Source organism: Centroberyx affinis, unplaced genomic scaffold (genome assembly GCF_046629955.1).
Source record: "Centroberyx affinis isolate AG114_WGS23_722 - 3 ecotype Tasmania unplaced genomic scaffold, CSIRO-AGI_Caff_v1 ptg003844l_1, whole genome shotgun sequence".
NCBI classification, from domain to species: domain Eukaryota; kingdom Metazoa; phylum Chordata; class Actinopteri; order Beryciformes; family Berycidae; genus Centroberyx; species Centroberyx affinis.
The window spans coordinates 1-10993 of NW_027281693.1; the positions used below are offsets into that span (position 1 = coordinate 1).

At 43.0% G+C, this 10993-nt stretch overlaps 2 protein-coding genes across 4 annotated transcripts; one reads left to right on the forward strand and one right to left on the reverse strand.

The window, feature by feature from the left end:
* The first annotated feature begins 1213 nt into the window (after positions 1–1213).
* Positions 1214–5777, forward strand: spata2l (spermatogenesis associated 2-like). Of its 3 annotated transcripts, none has more exons than XM_071541254.1 (3): positions 1214–1599; positions 3080–3385; positions 4295–5777. In XM_071541254.1, the coding sequence occupies exons 1-3, from the start codon at positions 1216–1218 to the stop codon at positions 5357–5359; spliced, it is 1755 nt and encodes a 584-aa protein (XP_071397355.1). In that variant the 5' UTR covers positions 1214–1215; the 3' UTR covers positions 5360–5777. The 3 variants fall into 3 exon arrangements, with proteins under 3 accessions (XP_071397355.1, XP_071397356.1, XP_071397357.1); XM_071541255.1 differs by having other exon boundaries at positions 3080–3373; XM_071541256.1 differs by having other exon boundaries at positions 3080–3340.
* A 197-nt stretch (positions 5778–5974) lies between these two features.
* pdf (peptide deformylase, mitochondrial) lies at positions 5975–10445 on the reverse strand. The gene is made up of 3 exons (XM_071541257.1): positions 10324–10445; positions 8953–9634; positions 5975–7779 (listed from the first exon to the last, which is right to left on the reverse strand). Exons 2-3 carry the CDS (start codon positions 9578–9580, stop codon positions 7622–7624), a joined length of 786 nt encoding a protein of 261 aa, XP_071397358.1. The 5' UTR covers positions 9581–9634; positions 10324–10445; the 3' UTR covers positions 5975–7621.
* Between the last annotated feature and the right edge of the window lie 548 nt (positions 10446–10993).

A 10993-nucleotide genomic window follows, 5' to 3' on the forward strand; every position in this document is an offset into this window, starting at 1 on the left:
TAGCCCCGACGTGCCGTTTTGTCCTGTATGGAAAGAAAATCACTACATTCCATTCAATAATGTGGTAATGTAATGTTCGCTTTCTTATCGGCAAAAGCACATACTTTCCAAAATGTGACTCAAGACCTTTTCTAAATCTATTTGATCCACCCTTTAATTCGGCATACACCCAAAACACCAAGCAGCACTTATTTGATTTAAATTTTAACTTGTAGGTTGTTGCGCCTACAATTCCCCCCTCATCAAAAAAATACACCGTCGTGTGCGGTAGCGAGAGGTTGACCCCATTCTAAAAGTTGACTTTCTTCTGCTTGGTGTATTATATCAAAGCCGAATTGGAGAGTGGCTCCTGTTGATTCTGAAAACGTATTGAGTCTTAATTTATGGGTTATTTACTTCCGCCGAAAAGCAATACCACGTTAAATTAACATATTTTTGAATGGACTTTGGCGTTCTCTCCATACAAAAGACCGGGACGTCTAGCTATCAATGTGGTGGCTGTTGAAGTAAGCTAATGCTAACGTAAAATATCGCTGCTACTAACGTTGCGTTGTTGTTACTTACATTTTTATCAATTTAAGAGACACTATATGACATGTTTAGCGATTTCTTAAGATACTGTTGATGTTAGACTAGTTTCTCAGTGTTTGTAAATGTGGTTATACGTTAGCTTGTTTGCTACTAAAGTAGTTTTTTGGGCTTACATTTATTTTCCCTTTAAGTAAGGCCAGGGTGAGTGACTTCAGTTTCACTTTCGGTTACAAACCTAAGTCTGTTTTCACTACAAGAAAAATGTAACGTTGGCTCTTTTACTGTTACAATGCAGTCAAGGTTTGTCATTTGTAACATTGTCAGTTTGTCAGTCCACTTAATAGGATTTCCTTTAAGTAGGGATACGCTCATACCAGTATATCTGAGAATTTCCCCAGCACCAAATTCCTATTCTGAAAGCTACACAACTACACAACACAGCTTGATTCTCTCCCCTTTCCACACAAAGAAGGAAGTGATCTCTTTAAGAGGAAAAATTATATTCCATCTCTTTTTGGTCCAGTGAACTTAAAACAATGGTCTAAATTTTTATTGGTCAGTAAAAATGCTGGATTGCTACTCAGAGTTGGCTGTTTGTTAAAGTGCCGTACTCAGTCAGTATCAGCAGAGAGCTATCGGTGCATCCTTGCTTTCAACTGTCTGTTCTGTCTCCCTGCCAGCTGAATGATGGAGATGAGCGTCCTCGGGCAGAGAGCCAGAGAGCTAGCGCACAAGTACGATCTCACTTTGGAGCAGCGGATCTTGGGAGGAGGCTCCAACCTGGTGTGCAAAGACGAGGAGCTGTGGAGGCAGGTGGAGAGGCTGCTGAAGGAGGGAGATGCCGAGGATACGCACTGCCTGGGTCTGGACCCGCTGCAGGTGATGGAGGAGTCCCTGAAGGCAGCGGCAGCACCACCGACAACAACAGCAGCAGCAGCAGCAGCCCCGGGTGGGCGAGCCAAGGCCCGAGGCGGGCTGAAGGGGCTGGCTAAAGCCTTCGAGGTCCTGGAACAAGCGGCGCTGAATCTGTACCTTGGCCCCTGGAGGGAGGAGTACAAAGTAGTGAAGGTGGGCTAGTTGGATGTAAAATAGAGCTGAAACGTCGTAAATTTCCCATTCATTTTTCCCACTGGGAATTTGATTATTAGTCGTAACATTTTAACAGTGTAAGGTAGACTTACCATGAGCTATCAGATTGTGAAGCGGCTATATACAGTATGTTCCTTTAGAAGCCATTAGTCAATCTGATTTCAACTTTGTTGTTTGTTGTTTCCTGAGTTCCTTGTGAAATGCTACACTTCCCACAAGGTTTAGCGAGTTCCCACCAGTTCTAGAAGTCGCTGTTACCATAGAAACATTAACTCCAAAGATGCTCCAGAGACTTTAAATTCTGAATCCTCCTATCCACCATCTCTGGTTGCACATGGTAGCCAGACCAGAGTGAAGTAACGTCAGCTGGCAACCTGTAGGCTGTTGGTGATTGGAGCCACTCCACCATGGTTTTACTGTCAGACATGATGTTTGTTTTTAGGCATGAGGAAAAGAAAATCATTACAAATCAGTAATGATTATTATATTATTTAGTATCACTGTTAAAAATGAGGGAAAGGGAAATGACAACGTCACTCATGATGCTGTATGTGAAGAGTAGCTCATTCGCTCTAGAAAAGTGTTATGTACAGTCTTGTACCCTTGTCTTTTTTTCTTAGTTCTTCATTAATATATCTTCTGAATCTATTGTTATAAGCTTGTGATTCAAAGCTTAAAACTCTTTATTTTGGGATTTTCTGAAATGCAGCAAATTAATGGGAAATTTATTTCTGGAACCAAAGGCCACTGAAAAAGGGGGCGGTCATGTTTCAGCTCTATATTTCAGCATGATCAGTTGTTTTTTGGCTAGGCTTTGTGCTGATTCACAAAGTTTACATTAATGTATGTTTATTATATACGATTATTATTATCTTTTCAGTTTCAGAGAGTTTTAGTTCCTCGTGGTCTAAAGGATTTCCACCCTGACAAGAATAAAATGGGGAAACACTAAATGGTAAAAAAAAAAGGTCCAATTTAAAGACAATCGCTATCGGCAATCTAGAGCTGCAACGATTAATCGATTAATCGTTTAGTTGTCAACTATTAAATGAATCGCCAACTATTTTGATAATCAATTAATCGGTTTGAGTAATTTTTTAAGAAAAATAAGTCAATATTCTCTGATTCCAGCTTCTTAAATTTGAATATTTTCTGGTTTCTTTATTCCTCTATGACAGTAAACTGAATATCTTTGGGTTGTGGACAAAACAAGACATTTGAGGACGTCATCTTGGGCTTTGGGAAACACTGATCCACATTTTTCACCATTTTCTGACATTTTATAGACCAAACAACTAATCGATTAATCGAGAAAATAATCGTCAGATTAATCGACAATGAAAATAATCCTTAGTTGCAGCCCTACGGCAATCCTTGAAGACCCATAGCAGTCGAACCCTAATATCCTTCCTCTCTTTCTCCATCCCTTCGTTTCTCTCCCTTCTCTTTCTTCTCCCAGATGTACTCTGGCATGTTCACCCACTATATCAAGCCAGTGCTGTCCATGCCGCAGATTCTGAACCTGTTCGGCCTGCTGGGGTACCAGTCTTGCTCGGCGCGGCACGAACAGCTTCGCCGCCAGGCCACCGGCGTCGGTTCCGCCTCCACGGGCGATCTCCTTCACTTGTCTTGCGCTTTCTTCCTGGCACGCTGCGAGTGTCGCCTCCTGCTGTCAGCCTCGGGGAGGCACGGCAGTGAGGCCGAGTGGGAGCTGAGCCTGGTGAGGGAGAGGCAGAGAGGATGCAGCCTACAGGTCAGTCCACCTGTCAGTCAGTCAATGAATTAATCACAGCATGATGTCCGTATTCCATAAATTGGTTTCATGTCATGGACCCCCGTATGGAAACACCATTAGGCCATTGATTTTTGTTGTTGAATTAGTATTGACTTGTAGAACTGTCTACACTGGACATGGGGAGAGAATAGTAGTCTTTCTTATACATTCTCTAATGTGGATAGTTAAAATCAGCTTTGCTCGAGTCCCAAGCCAGTCTCAAGTCTTGAGGCACAAGTCTCAAGTCAAGTCTCAAGTCTAAATGTAGAACACCAAGTCAAGTCCAAGTTATTAATGTCAAGTCTCAAGTCTAAATGTAGAACAGCAAGTCAAGTCAGAACAAATCAAGAGTCCAGAATCAATTTAATATCTTAAAGAAAACTAAATATCTAGGACTTTTCAATGCAATAACGTTTTAACAGGATAAAAACTTGGTAAGAGCATCATGAGTTTGATTTCCATAATCAGTTTCAACTTCAATAAATTCAATCATTCCATACAAATTCAGAAAACAGAATTTAAATTCAGTCGTCTGCTGGAACAAATCTCATCATCTAAGTAATTTACACAAACACAAGATCTCAGGTCAAGACTTTAGAAACCTTTTCAAGTCATCAGAGTACAAGTCAGAGTCAAGTCCCAAGTCACCAGAACCCGAGTCAAGTCTTCTCTTCATGCATCAAGTCAAATAATGAAAATTGCGACTCGAGTCCCCCCCCAGCAATGCAGTTAAAACCAAAAGAGAAAATGGTTAATAGCATTGTTTAAAAAAAAAAAACAGTAAAAAATGAAATCTTAAACATCCAATACAGTATCAGTGAAATGTAATAATAATGAACAGTAAAAGGCAACATTTTGCATTTACGGTTTAAAGACTTCATTGTCCAGGTCTCTCTACAGGTGGCCCTCGACAACACCAAGAAGATGCTGGAGGTCAACCAGCCGCTGAAGGAGGACCTCCTGGAGCTCTCTGGGATCGATGGAGACCTGGACCTGTACACGGCCGAGGAGGCGAACAGCGGGCGGCGGGAGGCGCTCGCCGATGACGCCGAGAGTCCCCGCTCTCTGTCCTGGGTGGGCCACACCAGCAGCTCACTGCCCCCCGCTATGGTCACACACAGCAACGGGGTCACGGCCCCGTTCTCCTCCACCGCCTCCCCGCCCACAGATCCTGTCTGCGTCTCTACACTGAACTACCATCTGACCAAGACGTCCACATTGGCATCCAACACCGCCAGAAACTTCTCAGCCGCCGCTAAGCAAGGCGGACATCCCTACGAAGAGTCGACGAAGCTAGGATTTGACAGAGCGGACTCGCAGGTGCGCGGTCTTACTGCGCAAGCCATGGGGATTTGCAAGAGCGAGGCTTCATCGCCATATGAAGCCATACGCTTTTGCAACTGTGTCCAGTCTCACAGTCGATGTGTTGAGCACTGCATCGATTGCAACACCTTGCACAGCATGACCTGCGGCTTGCTGAAGAATTGCCAAGAGAACGGCCATAGATTGGTATTGCCTGACAAGACTGTAGAAGAGATGAGAGAAACCAGGTCGGTGTCGCCACAGAAAGGAAGTCTCAGAGAGGGCGGTATGAGTTTGTCGCCAACCCACATCATCAGCAGCACACCAGGATCCTGCTCATCTCTGCGTGATGGCCCTGGTTCAATAAGCCGCTCCCCTCAGCCAATCCCCTACCATGACTGTTGCGACCTGGCCCACCCGGACCCCAAGTTCACCTGTGTCAGCTGCTGGATCTTCCACTCTGGCACCTGCAAAGGGCTAGAGTTCTGCGAGAAGCACCACGAGATCCAACCGCTGGGCGTCTGCTCATGTGGGAGGCAATGTTCGAGAAAGCCTCTAGTTTTGTGCAGATATTGTGGAGCCGAGTATTGTAATGATTGTTGGTATAGGAACCCTGTTGAATGCGCCTGTGGCCAAACATTTGACCAGTCATCCTCTGTGTGAATTGCACTTGAAAAGTATTGCACTAAAGTGGCACATCTAGCAAAATCACAGTGCCTTAAGTCCACACATTGGATGCAAACTTCCTTTACATTATGGGCAAAATGTAATAAATCACAAGCTGAAACGTTGCCTTGCATTCACAATACTTTTACGTAGTATAAAGTGAGCTCTTATTTTTCTATTTGGGTCCCCTTTTTGAGACCCCCAGTTATTCTGTGATTCAGTTATTCTGTAAGTGGCCATATTTACCATGAACTACATTTTTAAAATGAATGTTTGATGTTGAGATTTGAAGTTGTGGTTACAGTTTGTGTTTTAGGATCATTTAAATGTAACTGGGTGTTAAGCACAAAGAAACATGTTTTGAAATGATACTCTTGCCTTGCCTGCAAACAGACTGTAATAAAATGGAAGATAAAAGGGAGAAGTTGCCACTTGCCATTTGTTACACGTGTATTTGACCATTTACAAATGACTTTGACAAGACAATGGAATTATAGTTGTGCACCAGTGTGCACCAAAAAATGCTGAGAAAATCAATGATCAGATTTCATATTTTATTGAATAGTATAAACATAAATATTACATAAAGTATTTAGATCTTTATGTGATTGCTAATCAAGCCCTTTCTTAGAACATTCAAGAAGTTTTCATGCCATTGTTTTTGTGTCTCAGTATTTGGCAGTACCTTCCTTTTAGTATAGTATTATTTTTATTATATTAGCTGGGGAAGAGAGGCGTTATCACGGCCTGCAAAGTTAGGGAACATGGTATTTGTTCACAAAGTTTTGGTAAGAAGTCTAGAGAAACGTTTGCGCTCTTGACTCAGAACGTAACCAAGGAGAAAGCCAGGTACGTAGGACCAGTAATGTAGTCAAATGGATAAAGAAAAGGCTCGCAAACTGATAAATAGGCTAGAGAGGCTCTTCAGATACAAAAAATGAAAGCGATTTGTTCACATGGTGGAAAAAATAAAAGTGACAGTGAACATTTCGGTGCTCAGACCATCATCAGCACTTTATTTGTTTCAAAAAGTTTTGAACACAAACTTGAAAACAATTGTTATAGGTAGCCAATACAACCTGAGCGATTTCAATAAAAACTAGAAGGTGCAAACCTCCGACAACGTTGAACGTCCAACTTCCTATCACTTAAATTTTACGTTAAATTTAAATCTAACAGATACAGAATTGATTCCAAATCCTAACAGTATGTTTGCAGGGTCTGTTCATACGTTTTTGAGATATCCTGCTGACTGACAGACCAACAAAAAAGAACAAATGGGCAAAAACAACCTCATTGGTAGTGGTAACTAACATTTAAATATAAAAATGAAGAGGTTTTGGTATTGGTCATGATTATATAAAAATCATGGAATTTGATTCACAGGTTTAGGAACCCTGAATGCTAGGGCAAGTCAATGGAGTATGGACTCTTTTCAAGTATTATTCCAAGAAATTAGTATGTGATTTTGAGATGGCAAAGGTGTCATCTGCCCTTGACTCGCTCTTGCAATATAATAAAAGCTAATAAAAGAATCGGGGAATGATACCAATTCTCACTCAAAACAAACACTGGCATGAAAACTTTTTGTGTGTCCTAATCAACAGGACAGACTTCTCGAAATCCCTACCCTTCCCTTTTAGCTGTTAGCACCAGTTTGATCTTTACTTGGCCTACATGCCTTTTCATGTCCCAGGCATGCCCTCAGTCCTCTGTCCAGACTTGGTCAGCAGCATGCTTGGATATGTAATCTCATCAGTAGCATCATTTGAAGGCAGAACACCAATTCACACGTAAAACTGACAGTAGTACATTTCTTTTCCACTCAAGAGAGTCTCTGCAAAAATTCTTCCTTATTTTGCTCATGTACCAGACTTTCCCCTACATACATCTAAATGTCTTCACAGGAGTTGTCTGAAAAAAAAAAAGCAAGTCATGGTAGAAAAAGGAGAAAAGGCCTTTGTTACTTTGCAATTTTTATTATCTTCTTGTCACCAGTGATAAACTGACACTTTTGATCAAGCATTCCTTAGTCTTTAAGTTTGTCCCTACATAGTACCACAGTGATAAGTGCATAAGACTAGGGACATAAATGAGAAATGTATGTTCTCGCTCTGACGATGATCTCCTGTGTCATGAAAATATACTACTGTCATCACCCACCAGACATAGACCTGGGATCCAAATGAGGTCCTAATGCTGTGGTAGATTCTTGTGGTCTGCCTTGAGTAGGGTTGTCTTTTAGAGGGCGTCTGAATGCTACTCATTGTGCGACTGCCAGTCAATATTGATGAAGGTCTTGCTGTCCATGCGGTCGATGTAGAGAAGCCCGTCTAGGTGGTCCATCTCGTGCTGGAGGATACGAGCCGGCCAGCCGCTGGCCTGCCATGTGACGGCTTCACCCTTCTCATTCAGACCTGTAGAGTGTGGAAAATATGCAGAAACACATTAGAGATTACCTTTCAATGTGTGTTACAGTACTGTAATTGAGTCACCAACCTTCAAGTCCAAGCCGAGTCCCAAATCCTCAATGTTCATCTCTGTGAAGTACTTGAGTACTGAGTAAGTCCTCAATACTTCAGTCCAAATCTAAGTCCAACTAACTACAGTGAGTTTAAGTACTCCATACTAGAACTAATTAACATATGCAAATCCACATCTGTCACAATAAAACTCTTTAAGTTGTGGATTTCAATAATTTCATTAAAAGTCTTTGAGATATTGAAGGCTTCTGACATACATTTGTTTTGAAGTATACCAAAAATGAACACGCAAATTTGAAATGACAGATTTTCCGCCATAGATTTATATGTGGCAGCCCACAACAAATAGATTTGTTTTATTAGACTGATACAATAACACATGAACAACACTTGTCTTGCATGCAGACAGTCTTTTCTACTGCTACACTGTGTATCTTGCCTGCTACAGCTTGTCACCACAACAGATTACCTAAGAATGTGTGGGAAGCACTGGCTGAACTAATTTAGAAAAGTTACATTGCTGATAATCAGATACAAATGCAGGGTAACGCTGAAAAGACATGTAGCCTATGTCTAACCAAGTGACCGAGTCCCAGGTTCAAGTTCTCAATACTCAAGTCTCAGTCGAGTCAAGAGTCATCAAAATTGGGACTCAAGTACTACTACACTGGTGTTACACAGGGATGTACACACAGAAGTTATAAGGAGGGGACAATTTCAGATCAGAGACTTGGCCTGGTCTTGACCCTAGTATAAGTATACCCAGTGCCTTCTCATCAGTATTCCCAGTAACAGTTCTAGTAGGCTTACCTGTAATGTTCTAAAAAAAATGTGTACCATTTTGAAACATCAATTCTTCTTTTGGGTGAACCACAAGGCCAATATATTACTCCTTCTGTTTGTTTTATTTTTAGCAGTGCATGAAATTTGATGAATGATAGAGGTGGAGCAGAGGGTTTCAGCCATATGCTATCAAGGCTGAAGACTCTGCAGGGTTTCATTCCAACCAAGCGGAACGAAACCCTGCAGACTCTTGGCTCTTGATAGCGCACGATTGGAAAAGCACTAGTGTAGTGTGGAGGAAACACTAGATTCAACGACAGGTACCTGACACTTCCACAGACACGTAGCGGGGAACCGTGGCAGAGAAGCCCGAGATGCTCTCGCAGGCCTCCTGGAAGAGCATCGTCCGTCCATCCAGCACTCTCAGCTGGGGGTTGACAAAGACCCTCAGCGGCTGGGCGGACAGGCCGCGGACCTGCCTCACCGCGGGCGAACTCTCTTCCAGCATCTTCTCGGGATACTCCAGCGCCACGATGCGGAGCGGCACCCCAATCTGAGGTGCGCTCAGTCCCACGCACTCAAGTTTCCGCATCACTTTCACCAGAGTGTTGATGACTAGTTGCACCTCGGGGCCCGTTATAGCTGCGGGGTCGACGGCGGCCGCATGCGAACGCAGCACGGGGTCTCCTACCTGGCAGACGTGACTGTAGGGAGGGCTGGGAGCGGCTTTGATCTTGCGTTTCATGTACTGAAGATATGAGCGCACCTTGATGCTTGTGGAGTACGAGCGTCTGGAGGGGACAGAAGAGCAGGAGGAGATGTGTGGAACAGGGGTGGGGGTCACTGCAGTTAAACTCGGGGCTCCAGCACTGTAGTGAGGGGCTTTTTTTGGACACAGTCTGAAACCCTGCCTGGACAGTTGCAGCACAGACACACATAATGCTCTGTTCATGGTGGAGCTGTAGCTGAGATGATGTATCTGCAGGCAAGATGGTGAGCCACAGTGCTGTAGGGAGAGGATATAAAAGAAAGACTTGATGTTAAGATTCAACCATGTACCACCGTGAGCCTGGAGACTGCAAGTTTTAATTCCTGCCAGACACTACAGCTGGTCATTTCACTGATTTGCACACCTTCAACTAAAGGAGGAACCCATCAGTGAAATTAGTTGTTGTGTATGGTTGGTACCTGCAGACTCTTGGACACGGTTAAAAACCACTGTTATATATAGGCTTGAAGATGCTTTAGTTCCGCCCACCATTGTATTTTTGTGGAAGCCGAAATACTTTTAAAATATATATATATTTTTTTTAATAAAATGCGTGTTGCTTTGTGTATTTGGTGTATGCCGAATTGAAGAATGGATCATAACCATACGCAAAAGGTCTTCGGGTATGTTTTTATCAAGTATGCACTTTTGCCGAAGCAAGGCAATGTTGAACTCCCATATTTTTGAAGGGAGTTTCCTCCATTATACAACAGAGAAAGGCACATATCTGGGATAGGCAGCATCACAGAGATGGGTGGAAAGTCGCGAAACTCCGCCGACGGCGCAACCTGGGTTTACGAAACATGCGCGCCCATTCAAGCTAACTCGTAAGCTAGGTCGTTAGCATGTTATGATATGTAAGCTAATATTGAAGCAACTAAGCACAGCGCATTTGCTTATTTAAGCAAGTTGCACGCCTCCATTACCTTAGAAAAGTGTCAACGCCGCCATGCTGACTGAGAAGGCTCTAACATTTTAGGAATACATATTCAGTTGAAAGGCAAAAAGGGGAGAGAGATTCACGTTCTTCTGTCAAGTTAATTCCCGGTCAAAAACCCTAGCACAGCTCACCAAACTTCACAATAAAAGCGTTACGCGTTAGCAGTGTCGACAGAGCATGGTCCATCTATGGGACGGAGCAGTTGCAGTTCTTTGGAAGCTTTTATGTTGACAAAGCCCTGTGATTTTGACACAGAAGTACTTTGCAACGTTTTGAAACCGTGGCTGCCTGTGAACAATCACAGAACGGTGAGTGTTCAATACTTCACAGCCGCAACTTGCCGGTACATGTCCAGCCGGGTCTGTATTCATACCCAATTCATGAATGGGGGGTGTAAATAAAGGACCAATGGTAGTCCGAAACCAAAGAACCGCGGTGTTTTTATCTGTCTTAAAACCTGTCAAGCCGGGCGCCGCAGCAGCAGTGTGTTCCTGATGGATGGAAGAGACCCGGAACACTTCCAACAGCCTGACATTAAACGTTTACAGAGAATCCCGAAGTTGCCGGTGTGGATCATAGAGTATGCCTGGGCCCATAAGATGATGGATATACAAGAAGGTTTGAAAAAACATTTTGAATTGTTTATGATGAATGAT

What these genes read in the sequence shown, in the direction of transcription:
- spata2l (XM_071541254.1), top strand. Translation starts at nt 1,216, where the DNA reads ATGATGGAGATGAGCGTCCTCGGGCAGAGAGCCAGAGAGCTAGCGCAC. An exon ending in AGGAGTACAAAGTAGTGAAG is followed by an intron (nt 1,600 to 3,079) that starts GTGGGCTAGTTG and finishes TTCTTCTCCCAG; the next exon opens with ATGTACTCTGGCATGTTCAC. An exon ending in GCCTACAGGTCAGTCCACCT is followed by an intron (nt 3,386 to 4,294) that starts GTCAGTCAGTCA and finishes GTCTCTCTACAG; the next exon opens with GTGGCCCTCGACAACACCAA.
- pdf (XM_071541257.1), bottom strand. Translation starts at nt 9,580, where the DNA reads ATGAACAGAGCATTATGTGTGTCTGTGCTGCAACTGTCCAGGCAGGGT. An exon ending in CGTGTCTGTGGAAGTGTCAG is followed by an intron (nt 7,780 to 8,952) that starts GTACCTGTCGTT and finishes CACACTCTACAG; the next exon opens with GTCTGAATGAGAAGGGTGAA.